The sequence below is a fragment of the Vitis vinifera genome, chromosome 10 (genome assembly GCF_030704535.1).
Source record: "Vitis vinifera cultivar Pinot Noir 40024 chromosome 10, ASM3070453v1".
NCBI classification, from domain to species: Eukaryota; Viridiplantae; Streptophyta; class Magnoliopsida; order Vitales; family Vitaceae; genus Vitis; species Vitis vinifera.
Genome location: NC_081814.1, coordinates 8229209 through 8249805, shown reverse-complemented (window position 1 = coordinate 8249805; position 20597 = coordinate 8229209). Strand labels below are relative to the sequence as shown.

Sequence of the window (20597 nt, the reverse complement as noted above, 5' to 3'; positions counted from 1 at the left end):
TTGTTGTTATTTTAAGAAAGAACATCTAAAATTTAAGTTATTTCAAATTTGAATGAATAAAAAACAATCCTATAAGAAAGATAGATTTATTGATGGATTCTTAAAGAGACTTTGCAAATAGAGAGCAAAGGTAAGAATCAAAGGGAAGTTTGATAGCTTTTCATTAAAAATTAATCCTAGGTTCAATGTTAACCGAAGTCGAGTAAAAAAGAATTAGAGTTATTTTATGCCTAACAAATAACCCCCAGCCACCCTCCCCTTGAAAAAAGGAATACAAGAAAAGTTTCCTATCATTTTATTTAAGTTTCAATATCGAGTAAGGCAATAAATTTAAGAATTAAACATAGGCGAAAAATTAGAAGCATGTATGCTTAATCTAGTCATGTTATGGTTCCTTTGGACACTACAAATAGAATGTAATGCTTTTTGAATTAAGAAAAAAATGCACTTTTAGAATTTCAAAAGATAATGATTATAAAAATTTAAAACATATATCAAATTCTCAATTGTATATATTGATGATGTTTTAGATAATACATTTTTGTCACAAAAGATATCTTTTAGAGATGAAATGATGCGATGAAGTGACAAAGTTTTGTTATTTTATATAATGAGTTTTTTTGCATAAAATGTAATTATTCAATGATAATTTGATTTTGTCATAACACTTAATTTTTCATGATGAAATAGAAGATTTGTTTATCATAATTTAGTGACACGCTTATGTCTGCGAATCTCATGAAGAAAACTTTTTATCACAGTTTACTAAGAGTGACGACGAATATTTCATGGAAAAAAATTGACATTTGTTGTAGTGAATGAAACGTTTAATACATATACAAAATTCTCAATTGTATGTATTGATGGTGTTTTAATATTCTCTAAACCAGTATATCAACATTTTAAACACTTTCAAACTTTTTATTACATTGTCAGAGCCAAATGGCTTAGCGACAAAAATGAAAATGTTTCAAATAAAAGGTTAGATTTTTAGGAAATAAAAACATGTCAAGGTAATATTAGACCAATTCAAAGATAAAATTTACAAATAAATTTCCATATGCAATTAAAGTTAAAAATCAACTTCAACATTTTTTAAGATGTCTTAATTGTGTATTTGATTTTTATCTTAATTTAAGAAAAAATAGGTGATATTTGTTTTTCTAACTTATTATTGAAAGTAACTTGTTTTCAAAGTTTAGGTGATTTGTTTTTAGCTTTTTGTCTAACTTGTTACTTATTCTTAAATATTATTTTCTAAATATAAAAATTCAAAATATTTGACTTCTTTAAGTGCCAAAAACAACTTATTGGTATCTCATTCTCAGCCTAGTAAAACATAATGTCAACAATAGTCATCCTCATCTTATCCCATCCTTCTTGCTTTGTTCTATTCAACATCATGCCCTTAGTGCCATTGCCACCACAACTGCCCCTTAACATCCCATTTGCCACCACTCTCATTTCACTCACACAATAATGACTTGACCATGATTAATTTTAAAATATTTGATCTTATTTATATAAAATATATATTTTTTAAAGGATGATAATGATAAATTATTTATTATAATAATTTTTATTATTTTAAGATTTTTAGAAATATGTTAAATTACTTTTTAATCAAATAAAAATTATTTTTCTTAATATATTTAGATATAGATTTTTAGCATATTAAAGGCAAACAACTTAACACTTAATAAAAATAAAATATTAAAAAATAAATATTCGAATACTTAACCCTTAACACTGTTAAATTAAGTTTTACTTACAATTAAGTAAAAAATAACAAATACCAACTTAATCTAGCCACTAGTTCAAAGATTTAAGAAATTTTTTTTTTATTGGAAAACAATCGAAATTCTCATAATTCTTAAAACGGATACGAAAAAAAGGATTTTGAAAATCAAAGATTCAAAATGAAAACAAAAAAACCAAGAATGATCAAAATTTTTATAATAAAAGATAGACCAAGCTTCAATATAACCTTGGTAATTGAAAGAGTTTGGAGAAAATTCTTGAGAAAATATTTTTGCTATAAAAACATCTTTGGTTCAAATTTTTTTTAGATATAAAATAAATTATATTACTGTTTATATAATTAATTTTTTAAAAAACAATAAAAAATTTTAAGTGGACAAGATGGAAATGAAAAATTCTTCAGCATGTGCTTGTCCTAATATGAATTTTGGAAGAGAATAAAAATGTACTTACATAATCAATGTAGGGATGGATGAATACCATCCACCTCATTTACATTCCTAGTTGTGGGGCTGATGAGGGGCACTTAATATCTGGTAGTTTCCTCCACCCATGGTGACTTTCCAACCCAAATATTAAAATGAATAAATGTTGAATCTCTGGCACCACATGTAATCCAATCTTATTTAAGTAAATTTAAAATATGATCAAAATATAAAAATATCATAAAAACAAGGACATGGGTAGGATTTAGAAATAATTTTTTGCTTTTAAAAATAAAAAAACTATTTTAAAATTTTTCTAATATGTTTACATTATTTTACATGTTAGAAAATGGAAACAAGTATTTGTACTTTAATGGAATTTCTTTGAATAATTTTCTAAAATGAAAAACATAAATTTTATTTATAAATATTGATATTTAAAATTTTCAAATAGAAAATGAAGAACTAGTTTTAGAGTGAAAAACCCATGTTACCATTTTTTCAAAGAAAAAAAAACTTGAAAATTAGGGCTATATTTGTATTTACCACTCATGTGAGCAAAGCTGTTAAATTGGTGGCAGAAAAAGTAAGAAAGATTCAAATGATTTTGAATTTAATTCATTCTAAATTCTCTTCACAAAGAATTAGACAAATGAGATGATTCTCAAGTCAAAGAGACCAACTGTTGGATGAGCTGTACTCTCTGCAAAAGGCATTCACAAAATCAAAAAAAATGTGACAACCAAATCAAATTTACGGCAAAGGGGACTTTCCTCACAGTCTTGGAAGGGGAATTTGGATAATTGGGGGATGGGAGAAAGGAGCCAATTTAATGAATGGCCCACGAGATAGGGTGGGGTTAGAAATGGGCAGAGAACCCAGTGCCCCCTATACTAAAAAACAGTCATAGCTTCATGTGGGTCACTGCCAATGTCCATGTGGATTGGGGGGGCATCCTAGGCTCCATTCTACATATTTTGGGCATGGGTATAATTGTATTTATTTATATTGGATAAGGGAGTTTGTCTCAGCTTGGTTGTCTGGGGGGTGGGAAAAAAATAGTCCAAAACTTTGATTGGCTATTTGTCTTCTAGAGATTGTTGTTTTAAATAAATATATATATATAAATATAGAGAATGTATTTCACAACTAAAATGAAACAAGTTTTTTTTTTAATATTTTAAAATATTGTTAGTTTTGTATATGCAAAGGTATAAAGCCCTTTTATTAGGATTTATTCATAATTTGTAGTTATGAAATAAGATTTACTTTTCACTTCTTGGAGGGTATTAAGTAAAAGAAAAACATATTTTTTTTAAATATTTGCCTCATATTTAATTTATTATAAAAAATAATCACAAATACTAAAAAACTTATATATTTTCATATTATTTATCAACTTTCTAGGAGAAATATATGAAATGATTTTTTTTTAAAATAAAAAAATTTATTAACTTTAAATCTATTTATTATTATTATTATTTTTATAATCTCCCTTATTTATTTATTTATTTATTTTTTATGATCTTTCAAAATTTTCGAGAATCAACGAGAAAACAATTATCATTTCTAGAATAAATTTAGACAAAAGAAAATAGAGAAAAAAAAGTAAGAAGAAATTATAAAGATTTTTTTTTTCTTTTTGGTTGTTTGTTGAAAATTGAAAGAATAAAATAAAATTCTTAAAATTAGGCAAAAAAAAAATATTTTAGAAATGTTTTCACATATTTGACTTGTTTTCCATTTCATATGCTGTTCTTAGAAATGCTTAAAAAAAAAAACAAACACCAAAAGACCCACATAGAAAACAGTGATTTGTTGTTTTGTGTTTGTAATTTAGAAACAAAAAAAATCAAGCAAGTGCATTGTATATGGAAAATGGATTTAGAGAGCAAGTCAAAACAACTTGAACAGCAACAGCTGCTTTAGTTGTAGCATTAGTGAAAACCCTAGTTGTTTTTATATCATTGTCCACACACATAATGTTGTGAAAACATCATGGGTGGCTCCATAAGTGAGGTTGAGGAAGAAATCAATGAATGTGGATTGAAGATTGGAGAAGAACAAAGGGTAGATTAATGACCCAACAATCAATTGGGTGGTGAACATCTCTGTCAGACAGTTCACAAATGTCTTCATGTGATTGGATCATTTTTGGACTCACATATTGATTATTGGCGGTCCTCATGCACTGCTTTTTGGAGATAACAAGTGTATTCATAAATGTTGGGGCAAAAAGAAAACAAGGGAAGGTGCGGTGGTCTCATCTCATAAGAAAAATGAAATGGAGAATTTTGTGATAGCTGATACTTTTTTTTTTTTTTTGGGTCACATTAACATGTCTCTCTTTTGGTGGGTATGGGAAAATTCATGTGAAATCAAAGTCCTTTACACTCTGGTGAGTAGTTGAACAACTTCTTGGTCATGTATGAGAAGAAAATTTTTGAATTTTGAATTTTTATTTTATTTTATTTTTCTTTTTTGGTGCTTCATATTCCCTCACTTTATCTTGATGAAAAGAATGAAACAAAGTGTGAAAGTTGGATGAATAAGGGTCAAACCAAAGTCTCAACTGTCAGAAATGTTTAATAATTTCACTCTTTTCTAAGCAACATTTGACCAGTGCTTCCGTTGAGAATCCAAAAAAGTTCATTATCACTAAGCTGTCATAATTAAGTAAACCAGTTTGATGTTGACCCAAGAAAAAGTGATTAACTTGGATGACAAAATCTACACACCCAACAGTTTTCAATGCTAATGACTAGGGCACCCTCCCTCTAGATTAAGGGCATTTGATTTGAAGGGCAAGGAAGAAATGGAATAACAAGTGCATAATTGTCTTTCCATAGGACACTATAAAGGGGTACCCCGAATAGGGATGGTGGCCAAATCATTGATTGGCGATGTCCAGACTGAATGAAATATATGGAATGCTGGTGGGTTTGCTGAAGATTCCTACCTTTCCTTGCTCTTCTTTTTGGGGGTGGAGGGCATCATTTTTAAGATTTGGAAAAGCCCTCTCATGTCTAGTTCCTGAGGGACAAGAGTTTAGTTATGTGTTCCAAAAACTTCATTAGCTTTTTTTCTTTTCTTTTTTTTCCTTTTCTTTTGGGGTAATACAATCTTTAATCTTGAGAATACCAACTCATAGCCTTTTAAATAAAGTGATTAGCAGTCGCATGCAATACACCTTTACGGCGGTCCGCACTCTTTTCCTATTATATAGGTGACTAATGACTAGGGATGGCAAGGCGGCAGGTACCAAGGACCTACCTCATATGGCACTTGGGTTCTAAAATTTTATTGCAGTTGCATGATCCAATTATGTATCCCAAAGTCCCAATTTCCCAACTCCCAACCACATCCCACAGCAGGGGTTGAGGAGATGAAGGGAGGTTACATTCCTATTATACCCTGCTTTTCACATTTCTTGATGCAACCTGATGGGTTGTGGTCATGAGTGCAACTTGGGGGAATTGTAATGACAAACAGAGCCCAAAAATGGACAATCTTGGGCTAGGCTTACGAGTAGTTGGACTGGGATTGGGTTTTGAAAGCCACTGGATTTATCAAACTAAGGTCAGGTTGGAATTTGTCAGTCAATTTTTGCCATTTTTACATAACAAAATGGCAACAAAGAAAGCCACACCCTCACCGATTGCTCCTCCATAGCAGTTTGATAAGAGGGCACTCTGATCTCAGAAAATTACTAGACTTGATAGTTCTTTGACGACTGTGGTGAAGAGAGAGTGAGATGGAGAGACCGGTGAAATCACCAGTTAGAAGAGAAAGGAGTGGTGGTGATTGACATGAAGGACTTAAGAGACCAACATCCAACCCAGTATCTTCAAATTATCTTCATGACAAGAAAAGAAATGAACATAGTACTGAAACTATTTTCATGACAGAAGATAAGTGTTGATGTGCAGTGGGTTCACCACAGCATCCAAGAGAAAGTATAGAAAGGCATTTTACACTCCAGGCCACTTCTGTATGGAGAGTTTACTTACTAGGTTCGAGCGAATCCTTCTACATTTGAGGGGAAACATGCTTGTTAGATCAACTAGATGTATGGTAAAAATGAAAATTGCTCTATTGAGAAATTTGAAACATAAATTTCGGTAACCAAAATGTTTTGTTACATTTTCTTTAGTCCTTCAGGAAAATCCCCAGAAAATACAAAAGTGGCTGCTATTCTCTCTTTTGTTAAGATGCAGAAAACTTTAGCATAAGCCTTCAGAAGTGGATATAAACAAAGATGAGTATCAAGCAGAACTTCAACAGGACTGTATTTCAGAAACCAAACGATAATGTGATTCATCATATACACAATTTACAGTCTTACTCGACCACTGTACTTTTCTTTTCTCCATTTTCAATTATCGCGAATCAGATTGGTTGGTTCACTCAAAACATACTTGGGTAGTTCATACTTTGCACCTGCAATAAAAGTTTTATAAGCTGGATAAAATTCATGAGCACACAAAAAAAACAAAAATACAGGGTTCAGAATGGATTAGGCACCTCTCTCATCGTAACAGGTTGTCAAGTCAGCGCTTTGAACAATCACACCAGCACTGTCCACAATTGCCTGTGCAAGGGTTAAATCAGCTTCAGTAGCAGCTCGGAGTGCATCCCAAATCTCTGATAAGAATGCCACTCACCCATCAGTTATTTTCATTTTATCTAACTTATTTCATCTAAACTTGTCTGGTGTTCGGTAGAATTTGTATGCATAATAAGCATCACTAGAATCACCACACATCCCCACCAAGTTCAAGCCCAACTACAACTAATTTTTTTTTTGATAGATAAACACAGCATGTAATAACAAGAGGCAAAAAAGCCACAGCATACAGAAAATATACAAGGCGGCTAATGCCTCGCAACCAAAAAAAGATAAACAAAAACTCACCAACCCTTAACTAGAAGCTAACCATTCCAAAAAGCCTATAAGGGAGAGCGGTCCCTCTCCAATATACAGTTTAGCCCAACCCATAAATTACAAATAAAAAAATTTTTAAGTTTCTGAATTGCTAACACCACCCCCCCGCCCCCCCCCCCCCCCCCCCCCCCCCCCCTTAAAAGCTAGTATATTCCTCTATTTTCAAACCGTCCAAAAAAATGTACAACGGAATGGATTTCCAAATCTTTTTCATTTTTTTCTCCACAAAAGAACCCCTCCAACTAAATAAAACCTCCTTTACAGTTTCTGGAAAAACCTACTGAACACCAACCAAACCAAGAACAATATCCCACAACACTTTGGCCACTGTACAATGTATTAGAATATGATTTACTGTTTCCTTTTCGCACCCACATAAAAAACAACAATTAGAAAGCTGTCACCCTCTTTTCTGAAGCCTATCAAGAGTAAGCACCTTCCCCCAAGCGGCTTCTCACGCAAAAAACGCAATTTTGGTTGGAATTCTATCCACCCAAACATTACTTTTTGGGAAAACGGCAGCAATGGGGCTTGCCAACAGGCTGTACACTTTCTTGACACTAAACTGCCCGTTTCTTCCTTCCTTCCAAAAAACCGAGTCTTCCTCCATAGTAATCCTGTGACCCCTCAAATCAAGAAGCAAATTGCCAACCATGTCCAATTCCCAATCATTAAAGTCCCCAAGGAACCTTAAATTCCAGCCACTTTGGCCGAAATTCTGGTCCCACATCTCTTCCACTGTGGCATTCTTGTGCACAGCCATAGCATAAAGATGCGGGAATCTTTGGGACAGCACCGTACACCCACACCAACTACAACTAATATGATGGTACTATAAAACAAAAATCAAATCACACAAAGGGTGCTAGACAATACTAACGATACATTTTTTTTTCTGGACTAACAGGGAAAGAACCAAAACATTGCCATGTAATATTAAGATTTCATCAAGTTATGAATTTCTGCTAGGAGTCCACTAAAGCTAAGTGAACAGAAAACAAGAAATATTCCACCAATGAGTTCCCTCTGACACTCCATGAGATAATACTATGGTATAAGTGGGTGCACCAGTGAACCTTTTATATATTTTGAGAGATCTATAATAAAAATGTGCCCTCACTATTCAATAACATACGTTTAAATCAATTTAATAAAAGGCACAGTTATATAGTGAAAACCCACATGATAATAAATGAATCTCTAACATGATAACCTCACAAGACTCCAAGTTTTAGAAGACTATTTAAAACACATCACCAGAATGACAAAACAAACTTCTGCGGACCCTAGAACGTAACACAACAAAAGCACCACTATAATGACTTTGAAGAACCAAACTTCCAGGAAAATACTGGACCTTATATGTTAGCCACAAGATACTTAGGTACAAAATCATAAAATTATTAAGGGACTTATTAATTGAAGTAACAAAATATTTTAAATGCCTATCAAAAAACATCATGGTGACATGGTAGTTTGGGGTATTCCCACAAGATATGCCAAAGAAATGTGAAATTCATGGAAAACTACACATCATGTGTGCAAACAAGTAAAATTTAGCAGGATGTGTACCAAAGGTACAAACAGTTTGACATATGAAGAGGGAGAATTTGTAATTGGATTCCAACAAGGAGATAACTTTTGAAACATTGCAGACATATAGTTCAAGGACAATAGTGGATAACATATCCAGGCAATAAGGCAGCATAGTGGCACAATTTCTAATCAGACCACATACCAATGCAACTAGTAACTAATGCACCCTAATAAATAAATGTCCTACCAAGCAATAAATGAAGGCAACAAAGCAATCTAAGATCTTGCTAGAAAACAAGTGAGCTGAGCTTAAAATTTAAGAGCATGTCGCACCAAATATCAAAACAAAGCAACATTGAAGTAAATGTGATGGCATTTTATGTTGGAACTTACAACAAGAGTGCATATTGACAGGGTAAGTGATATTTGAATCCAACAGGGTCATGAATTTTAAAACTAACACAGATCATAAGGTAGTGTAGTAATCCAAACCTACGAAGACAAGATTATAATCTAAGGCCCTAGAAAACCATGTTACTGGGGGAAAACATCAATTAAAGCAACATCACATTGCAAAGTCCTATCATAACATATACCAGAGTGATATGACAATTTTAAGAACTTTCTAAAAATTAATTCCTGATAGCATGACAATTTATAAGGTGATTATACCATGTATAATACGAAATGGAATTCAAAACAAGGTCATATGAAAACCATTTCTGAAGAAAAGGAAGTTCCAAGTTTGCACAAGATAGTAAACCAAGAGAGACAGATGTAACAAGGCTCCAAGTGAATGAAATTTAACACTCACACTTGATTGTAAACCACAGGGTACACTTTGAGAAAACGTTCAACAAACAATAAATTTTGATAACAACGCAAGCAACAATGTAACTTAAGGATGGAGGACTCTGCTCCAAGTGAATGAAATTCAATGTTCATTACCACAGGGTAAACTTTGAGAAAAAAGTTTAATGAACAATATATTTTGAGATCAATGCAAGTGACAATATAACTTAAGGATGGAGGACCCTGTATTGCAGTGAGATTTTTGTTTAAGGTCCTAAAGATCATATTTTGAGTGATATTTTTCCTCTCTATCCATTATTTTTTTATGAAAAATTTGAAAGAAACAACTCCCACGAGCCTTCCTGGAACGAAGGGGGAATGCTATAGTTTAATGGATTTAATTAAGGATGCAAGCCTTACCTGTTGATGTGAAAGGATGCCTAAATAAATAATGTATCTCTTCATTTCCAAATTCAAAGGGAGATATAACCATCAGCTAGTAGAAAACAAATGGTTAGACACTTTAGTTCACCAGACAAGACTTATTATTGAGAAACGTATTCTCGCAGCTTGAAAAGCAGAATGTACATTACTGTACTAGTTGCATTGCTTAGTGTGTGCACTCATGTATCCTCCAAGGAGACATTAACTTTCTAGCCCACTTTCCTCCCCAGTTTGTCTTTGACTTTGCATCCATATAGCCACATTTTATGTGTGTGTTTTTTAACTTTTTTTTTTATCTTCTTTATAAGAAACTTGTTTATTAAACAAGCAGAGTTCAAGAACTCAAATTTTGAACACAATAAACAACTAGTCTGGTCCAGCATTGACATAAATGTGAGAGAGGCATGCTAGCACAATAAAATTACTGCAGGAATAATGACTTTGAGCCAAGTGCAAGCAAAAACCATAGTATAGCCAAACCAGATATTGAAGCCGTCAGGGATTGAATGAATCTAGGAACTTGGCATCATAACTGTCATATCGGTCATCTACTATTCCTTAATACCTGCTTGTGGTGTTGCAAAATTGGTGCAGAGTCCTATTTCATCCTATATAAAAAAAAATGAAGCATGGTACTTTTGTTTTATAAGTAACAAGATAACTATATCATAAGCATTATTTGAAGGGCACCAAAGTACACGGACCATATAAAAAGGAAGCCAAGAAAACATAATGAAAAAGAAAGGACAACAGAAAACAACTGCTCCTTCAAGAAGATCTTAACCAGTCTATAAAATCTAACCAGGTTAGGAAGTCTCCATCTATGTACATCCTATCCCACAACAAAATATTACTAAGAAAAGAGAATTTTATTGCATGATTAGACGCTTTGCTTTGCTTTCAAAAGATCTCTGGTGCCTCTCCTTCCATAATTTCCAAAATATAAATGACAAGATAACCCTCCAAATTTTCTTCCATTTTTTATTTACAAGGGAACCGCATCACCCTAATAGTCTCTGTTACTGAACATGACATCACCCAAGCAACTCCAATCAAGGAGAAAATCAAATTCCATAAGCCTCGAGCTCAGGCATGATGTAGAAGAATATATCTACCAACTCTTCCTCTTCCGTACAAAGGAAATATTGGTTCACTAGAAACCATCCTTTTCTTTGCAGTTGGTCCAAAATCAAAACCTTTCCCCAAGAAGCTTCCCATGCAAAGAAACCTTCGGTTGAGACCATCGGATTTCAAACAACTTTCATAGGGAAAGCAATTACTCTCTCCTACCCAAAAAAAGAGTAAAAGAAATTTTGCCTTCTTAGCACCCATCCTTTCCAACCTATCACCTTCATTCCTTCTCATTGCCTTTCCTTAGAGCCTTAAGAGAAACTCCTTACTCCTTTCCAACTCCCAATCATTCAAATTCCTTGAAAAAAGAGGATTTCAAAGCCCTCCCTTGCCCTGTTGGTCCCAAATATTTGTCACCCAAGCATCCTTTGTCAAGGATATGGAATATAAAGAGCGGAAAGACTCCCATAGAATTGATTCACCACGCTGAACATCTTTCCAAAATTTCACATCCTTCTACCATTGCCCACACTAAAAGAAGTCCTTTTATTGATGATATTCCAACCTCTCCTGATGGCCTTGCACAACCTAGCCCCAAAAGCATTCCTACTTTTCCTAGAACACTAACCCCCCTCCTCCTCCCTAAGCTTCCTAATGATAATCCTTTTCCAAAGAGGCTCATTCTCCAAGGCAAACCTCCATAACCACTTTCCCAGAAGCAACTTATTGAAGGTCTTCGTTACATTTCTTCCTATAATCAATTTCCCATCTTACTAGGTAGGTTTTTTCTCCAAAGAACCCTCACCTCACCTTTAGAGAGGTATCCTCTTTTCCACATATCCAACCTCTTTTTTTTTTTGATAAGTTTCCACATATCCAACATCTTGTGGACTCTCTTCTCCATTGAATGCCAATAAGTCATCAATTTATAGGAAGCTCCTAAAGGAAAGCCTAAATACACAACAACTCAACCTTGATATGGCTTCACACCACTAAGATATCCTATTTGATCTTGGTTCACTTCACAAATCACGAGAGTGTTATCTACAAATAAAAGATAAGACACCTCCTCACCTTTGCCTCCCCTACCACTCAACTTAAAACCCAAAATGTAACCTCCCTGCATCGCCCTCTTCTGCTAAACAACCAAGCCCCTCCATGGCTAAAACAAAAAGATAAGGGGAAAGAGGATCCTTTAGCCTTAAACCTTTAAAACAGTTGAAGTTCCATTCACCAACACCAAAAACTCACAGTAGAAATACATCATTTGATTTCATAAATCCACTTCCACAATGTAAATTTCAACTAAATTCTACAAAATTTTTGCAAATCTTGAGCCGAAATTTTGTGTATTGATTGTTGGCAATATAAAAAATGACATGGAATATCTAATGGATGGAATATCATCAGTTATCAACAAAGAAATCATGAAAATAACTAATACATTGGCATGTAATTTGAACTAGCTGTTGTGAGCGAATACCATTGATTTCTTGGTTTTTTTTAAAGAGTTGTTAGTAATTCTCTTCTTATTTTTATTTCAAGCTTTTATTTTTAATTTATATTATCATTTTATTTCATATTATCTTTTTATTTTAATATTCTTCATATTTGTCATTTTAAGTTTTTATTTTAAAAAATTATCAAGCACTTTTTGGTTTTTTATTTTATTTTATTTTTTATCATATTTATCAATTTTTTTAAGTTAAAATGAGAAAGTTATTGGCAAGCAACTAAAACATAAAAAATAATAAAAAATTAATTTGATAAAATAAATTATAAATACAGCTTTCAATAATTTCAATAATTTAAATAGACTAATAATAAAAATTGCCAAACAAATTTTTTAAAGAGACTTTTAAAATGAACTTTCAAATAATATATTTTATATAAAATTTTATTTAAAAATTTTAAATGATTTAATTTTTATTCAAAATATAACACAAATGTTTTAATAAAATTAATAATTTCAATAACGGGATTTTTTTTTTTTCCAAATATATGAATATAAATGGATTAAGAGAATTTAAGACAATTTATTAAAAATTTAGGTAAATATAAATTAATTAACAAGAACTTGAGTAATTTTAATTAACTTCTAGTTATTTACTCTCAAGATATTATACATATTTTAAATTATTAATCACAATAATTTTAAGTTATTTTTTTAAATATACACATTTTTTGGGTAAAAATCTAAACTACTTCATAAATCTAATGTTTACTAAATTTTGAAATATAATATGTTTTCAAATAATGCAATTCAATGAAACAAAATTTGTATGTCCACATAATATTCATTATTCACTTTTTAAACTCAAATATGTTATTAGTGCATATTATATTCTTGACCACTAATATTAATTTAATCATATATATATATATATATTATTTTATTTTAAAACTTTTTACCTTCACATCAGTATTGAGTATACATAGTCCAAATTCATATTTCTTATTAAAACACATTATTACTCAACTTCACAAATTTAATCATACATATATGATATATTGTTTTCCTAAAAAGAACAATTTTATTGTGTATTGTTGCTTTTTTTATTATTTCTTAGATTTTTTTTTCCAACATCTCCATTAGTTTTGATCACTTTTCATCCCATTGAATTTTTTTTTATTTTTTTTTTAGAATTTCCATTTGATATTTCTGTAAAATCCAACTATTGATATTCCATGAATCTCCGATATTTTCTTTCATGCTTAAACATGTTCAATACTATATTATTAATTCATGGCATGAATGACACGAATTAATTAAATGGCATGAATGACAAAATCAAACTAGAAAGTCCCATAAATCCAATCATGAACCATGGCATTTCCTCCCCTTTTAGTCATTCCTTTTGGTTCACTTGATTTACTAATCTTTCCCCTTATCTCCTCTTGCCATATAACAGTAACAAATCAATGCTTTCAGTATCATTGTAAGTCTATGGCAAATTCTCACTATAAAAACTAACATGATCCTAGCAATACTGCAACAGAACCAAATGTGATACTTGAAAAGTAGCAGAATTGCTAACTCTGTTCCTTTCTTTCCCTTATTTTTTGCATTTTTTCCTCTATCCTTTTGCATTCCCTTGTTGACCCTAACATTGCTTCTGTTATACATCTTTGTAACTCTTTTCTACACATCCATTGTGTCCTCCATCCCACTTTTTACCAACTCTACTTTTTCGAAACTTGATAACAAGCCTATATTCCATTTAAAGCAGTTAATGCTCACAAGCACGAGAAAATAGATCTCACAGTCATATGGCATGGGAAGAGTACACATATAGAATCTTAAAAACTTTTAGAGTACAGTTTCTTGTTTTAAAAAATGGGAAAACAATAACAAGATTTTAATCCAATGGACAAGCAAATGAAATAATTTAAATACAGTCCCAGCACAAGGATCAAGGATTTTACCTCCATCTAACTGCACAAAATAAAAAAGCAAGTGAAAAGACGTGTCTCTCACATGCATAATACCAAATCAATAGACCGTCTTTCTTTTCTTTTCTATTTTCATTTTTTGTCCCTATTATCTATAATCTTGCCCATTTTTCCATCACAAAACCTTACTAAAATCAATATTAACTGTTTTTTTTTTTTTTGATAGATAATCAATATCAACTGTTTTATGGCATAAAGAGTGATTAATAGCAAGGAAGGTTGCTACAGGTCCACAAGGAAAGAATACCTTTCTGTCCACCATAATGGGGAGCAGTGTCCCAGAACTCATCACGCATCTGCTTCAGTTGTGTCCTTGTTAATGCTTGAGAATGCTTCCAAGGCTTTGGCCTTCGTATTTTCTTAGAACTTTCTGGGGGCACATATACAGCCAAATGATTCCATTAGGGTTGATTTCAGCCAGGATTTGAGCTGTTTATCTCACAAGTTATAAGCCCCAAGAACAAATCAAATATTGAACAAATGCAGATAGATTCTAAGATATCTCACCAGAACACCATACCTATAAAAAAAAAAACATATCTCACCAGAACACTATAATAAATAAAATGGGGAGAAACAGCTGCACACACAAACAACCCTCTCCTGCAATCATTCTCCTCTTCGACTCTTTCATCATCTTTTCTTTCTTCATCATTCAAGTTTTAATTTCTAGTATTAAATTCTCATATATTAATTAAACCACCACTATGTAGATAGAGTGAGGACAATAAAAGGAGGGGAAGGATAGTTTGGTTCATAGATATGCATTGGTGGTTTTATCGGAAAGTGTCATTGTTAGTTTCTTAAATTCACTTCATTCTTGTCATATCAGCATCTATAATTTTTCCATATACTTTATGACATGATGAATAATTCCTGAGGGTTATGGATTACGTCTTCCAATTATGTAAACCAAAATACAATCTGGCGAATTGGAAGATCACTCAAAAATTGGATCAGCTTGTTGTGTTCTTATATACAAGTTTTATAAGCAAGAATAAGGGTGTTTTTATTGTTAAACTATCAATTACCCCAAAAACTTAAGTTTTTACCTCATGGGTCAAAATGTATATCAAGCTAAAGATCTAACACCTGCCATATGAGTGGCCTCCCCCATGGGTTTCACAAATGAGGTTCACACATGGGAAGGTTTGAACTCAATATCTTCAGAAATCAAAGCTCAAATACCATGTTAAATCACAACTAGCTCCAAATTTGTGTACCATGCATACAAATGCATACATAAATCCATCATTGAGAATGGTGCCACAGTAGAAAATGGCAGCATTTCAAGAAATACCTAAACTGATCTAATTAGATCAGTTGGGGTGATAGATCCAATTTCCTCCATCAGCCTCATTTCACTCGACAGACCTGAAACTTCAAATACTAAGAAAAGATTAATGGAACCATTCAATTTCCATCAGATGTGTGGGCGTAAATTAAAGGGGTCTGCAACACTAATACAATAAAAAATCTAGAATTAAAAACTTGGTACTGCTACTGAAGCCAAATGATCTGAGATGAATAGATATGATGGAAAGACAACAAGTGCAGGTTAATTCTTCCCCTTGTTTCCCTTTCTGTAACTCGTTTTTTTTATTTTTTTGTCAAAATAAACATTTACAATCATAGATGAATTAAATGTCATGAATGACACGCTATTAGGCCGAATTCCACCCAAAATTGACTATCAAAATCTTGAGTTTGAATTCAAAATTATCAAACGACATGAACAGGCAGAGAACAGAATAAACCAAATGCCAGTAAAAGAATGAAAAGCAATTGTTCAAACGAAATTAAAATCCATTATTGAGCATTTTGTTCCTCCCTCTCAATTTTCTCATGAAACAAACAGAGCTTTAGTTTGTCCCTCTGTCTGATTCAAACCAAAAGAAGAGAACAAACACTTTGAAATGGCTCCTTCTCTCAACCATTTCCAACTACTTTTCCACCATTCTTTCCAATAACCAATCAGAACCTTAATTTCCACGAAATAGTCAACACCCAGGTCATATTTTCATTTTAGTCGCAAAACCCGAATAAGAAACCAATACTTAATTACAACATATGCCATAGTCTTGAAATTCTGATATTTCATAAACCCTAAAATCAACCCACAACAATCATTAACAAAGTCACAGCAGTAAAACCACAGCATTGTCCAAAGAAAGAATCTGTACCGTCTCCTTTTGCGCGCGACGATCCAGTACACCCCATCGTTTCAGGCCTCGACAATCAGAACAATCGGAAGAAAGAACCGAAGAGTCAAAATTCCGAAGAAAGAGGACCCCCTTGGGAATTATGTTGCGGCAACAACTCCGGTGAACTTTCCAGAAATCAGAGAGAAAACAAAGAGACTTTTTTCGACCAGAAAGACCCCTAAATAGTTCGAGATTAGACTCGGAGTCTGCTTCCAGTCTCCATCAACTCCTCGTGTGGAGCTCTCGACTGAGGTCTACACTGCTCCCGTGACAGACATCGTCATGGAAATTTATGAGATCCGTTTCCTTCGGCGACACGTGGACCGTTGTAATCTCACCTACCCCACGCACCAACTTGTATCGAGGGGCCAACAAGATCAGTTAATTTCAAATGGAAACAATTAATATTAATACTATAACGATTCCCCGAATTAGGTTTTAATTTTTTCAAAGTTCAAATCATTCGAATTCAAACTCAACCTAATTTACTATTTTTATAATATTTATTTTTTATATTTTTAATAAAAATATATAAATCATAATTATATGGTATACTTTTTATTTATTTTTTAAATATTTATATATATTTTTTATTATTTTTTAATTTGGAATAAAATTGAGTTCATTGTCCAACCAATCCACCGTCAATTTGAATGAGTCATGAAAGAAAAAGAAATGTGTAAAGAGGAAATAGATTTATAAAAGAGATGGATGTGGAAGCTGCAACTTATCGAAAGGATTCCCGAATATATAAAAAATAATATTAAGGTACTTGTGATTCATGTCAATTGTATGAAAAAGCATGATGGATCATTTGAAACACGTTGAGGGCCACTGGTAGTGATAGTACGTGCCCTCTCTTCTCCAATCATTTAATATGACATTTTTTGGAAAATCCACTAGTGCTTTCACATTGTGAGGTTTGGCAAGCTTCCATTTTTTGAATATCCTTGGTGCCTCATTAGCATCATGGTGTAAATAAATAATTAAATATTAAATATTAATTTTATATATTTTAAAAAAATTACATAAATAAACCAATATATTATTTTTATATACTATTTCAAATTCATTATACTTAGTTTGAATATTAGACATAAATATTAAATAATTTAAAAGTATATAAAATTTTAATTAATTTTAATTATATATATTTTTATTTTTCATATTATAATTAGATATGAAAAAATAATTTTTCTTAACTGCCTTTTTCTTTTCTTAATAGTTTCCGAAAACCAAAATAACCTAAGGAATGTTGGATTGTTATTACTAAGAATTAGGGACCTTCTTTGTGTATATTATAACTTTATTGTAATAGTAAAGGTAATTATATTATTTTCTACTATATAACAAAAAAATTCACTTCTACAATAATGATAGTAATAATAAGGTCTGAGATTAATTTCACTGAATAGATGAAGAAACACTGATGGAGGACTTGGCCGGTCCAATTGTAGTGGGGATGACCCACCAAAAGGATTTGGCAGTAGATGGGGAAAGGCAGCTTGAATAGATTGACCCATTAAATTGAGCCAGGGCCCAGGGAATGTAAATGTGGTCCATTGGTCCGGAGTACAGCTTAACCCACCCAAAACCTTTGGATCACGGGCCCATTAAATTGTGCCAGGGGGTGTCAATGTGTGGTCAATGGGTCCGAAGTCCAGCTTGAACACACCCCAAACCTTGAGATCATGGGCCACAGTCTAGTCCGATCCCTCTGGGGCTGGGCTTTGGCTGGTTTTTTGGTCACAGTCTTATCAACCCCCTCACCACACAATATTATGCATGAGAAAACATTTGAACTTTACCAAAAAAATTGAAAATGTGACATATCTAACCATCAACCTAATCTTATATTATTTTTATTTGTAGACATGATTATATTTATCAAATATCTAAGCTTGGGGTTGGGTTTGTGCTTTGAGTTAAATTTTCAACCCAATTCGAAGGTTCATCTGAGGCTCTAAGATTGGTTAGGGGCAACATGAGCTCGACTAAACACAACATCCTTACTAAGCCTAGAACTCGATATGGAATTGTTACCATGTCGAGGTTACCACCATCATTAGAAGATTAACCATAATTCTAATTGTTAAATATGGTTAGCCCAAGGTCTAAAATTAAGACCTCTTAGAATATGCATGTACTTTAGCCTATGCATTGGATTCTTCTCTTGATCTTCTTCTAAAATTAGTCACTAACTTCATCATCAAAGAGGGTGTACCAAGATTATCCCTTGTTATAGGAAAACATTGTTCCAACCATCCCCTGTTAGAAGCAATTGCAATGGTAACAATGGTAATAGGGTCATCGAGGGACCATTTTGAAAATTGAATTCTGATGTGAAATATTTTATTTATTATATGTATAATTATCGGGGGAAATGCATAAATAATGATTTGTCTTGAACATAGAACAATAACAATAGAATATAATAAATATTTTTTCTTTTTTGTTCAATTAAGTAGGTATTTGATAATTTAGAAACATGCGGCAAATTAGTTAGATAGAATAAATAAGCAAAATAGAAAAATCAATACAACGAATTTTTGCATAGAAAGCACTTTAATGCGAAAAAACATATGAAGATAAAAAAATTTTCCACTATGAAAATATTGGGTACACTAATTCTTCACTAAAAAAATAGTAGAGTTTTATAATTATCAATGAGAGAAAGAACTGCTATCGAATTATGTGCACAGAAAACCAAATAACTCACTCCTTTTCTTTTCTTTCTCTTCTTAGTTTTGCCATGGTGCCTATGTAGTAACCCTTGTATAGTCGTTTATCTAAGTCCCACTTCCACGTGGAAGTGACAAATGCTCCTCGATTACTAAGAGTTCATATGAGAATATAATTGTCCTATTGAATCTGAATGTTTATTCATGAATCTCATTATAGGAATCAATTAATGATAAACTAAATTTTAGTTTACTAAAATACATTAGGATCACAAAACTTGGAAAGAGATTTAAGTGCCTTTAACAATATTTTTACTCGAAGTATGTTTTTAATAGAACTGTTTTTAGGAGAATCGTCTATCAAATATTTTTTCATAAAATATTATAAGTTTTCAAGTTTTTGAAGTATTTCCTAAATTCTGGCATAGATTTTTTTTTTTTTTTTCAAAAACACTTTTTAGGTTAAAAGTTGTTAGCCCAAGGGTTCTTTTAATTATGTTTTGATGATAACAAATCATTGTTAACTTGCTAATTAGTTTGAATTATAAAGAATTTTTTGTATTAATTTTGAAATTCATTAAATGACCTAATGGATGCACGATCAAGACAATTGAAAGATCTTTAATAATAGAAAACATATGTAAGATGAATGTATGGGTGCACTTATAATTTTTATATATTTTCATGCATCTTTAAAAATTCGGTTTATGCATTAAAATAACATTTCTATTTAAACCTAAGTTTTATCAAATGAACCTTAGGCAAATCGCTTCAAAATTGACATATTAATTGACTTAAAGGCCTTACCTAAATGTTAGAAGCAAAAAGACCATAAAAATATAGGTTTTCGGACAAAAAATGGTGAACTAATCGAGACGCTAGTGAACTGGCTCAACTGGTTAAGGCATCAGTCAAGGTCCGGTCGAGAAATGCAAAAGTATTCTCTCTCTTCTAGTAGTCTTTGTTTCCTAGTCGATGTCCGATCGAGGACCAGTCGATAATCGGTTGAGGCCTAACACTCACCTGCCATGCATATAATGCCCAACGGTTAGTGAACCGGTTAACCCCAAGCTCGATTGGTCGAGGCTGTATTTTTTGCATTTTTACTCGCGATGCTAGAAACTTTTAAATTGAGAGCTATACTTCATTTATGAGGGAGATAACATCTGCATATATTTGTTTACCTACTTGTTTTTTGCCTTAAAAACTCTCATTCTTTTCTTGGTGCATTAAATTTCCATTTGCATATTCTTTAGTGCACCCTTATGATTATTTCTAACATTTA

At 32.3% G+C, this 20597-nt stretch overlaps 1 protein-coding gene across 1 annotated transcript; it reads right to left on the bottom strand.

Annotated features, from left to right (window-relative positions):
* Nucleotides 1-6256: 6256 nt before the first annotated feature.
* Nucleotides 6257-17043, bottom strand: LOC100247989 (uncharacterized). Its single transcript, XM_002267822.5, has 4 exons — nucleotides 16611-17043; nucleotides 14675-14797; nucleotides 6711-6830; nucleotides 6257-6626 (listed from the first exon to the last, which is right to left on the bottom strand). Exons 1-4 carry the CDS (start codon nucleotides 16645-16647, stop codon nucleotides 6562-6564), a joined length of 345 nt encoding a protein of 114 aa, XP_002267858.1. The 5' UTR covers nucleotides 16648-17043; the 3' UTR covers nucleotides 6257-6561.
* Between the last annotated feature and the right edge of the window lie 3554 nt (nucleotides 17044-20597).

Excerpts from the sequence above, each read along its gene's own strand:
- LOC100247989 (XM_002267822.5), bottom strand. The coding sequence starts at position 16,647 with ATGGGGTGTACTGGATCGTCGCGCGCAAAAGGAGACG. Across the intron at positions 14,798-16,610 it reads GTCGCGCGCAAAAGGAGACG|AAAGTTCTAAGAAAATACGA; the intron begins GTACAGATTCTT and ends ATGTGCCCCCAG. Across the intron at positions 6,831-14,674 it reads CCATTATGGTGGACAGAAAG|AGATTTGGGATGCACTCCGA; the intron begins GTATTCTTTCCT and ends CATTCTTATCAG.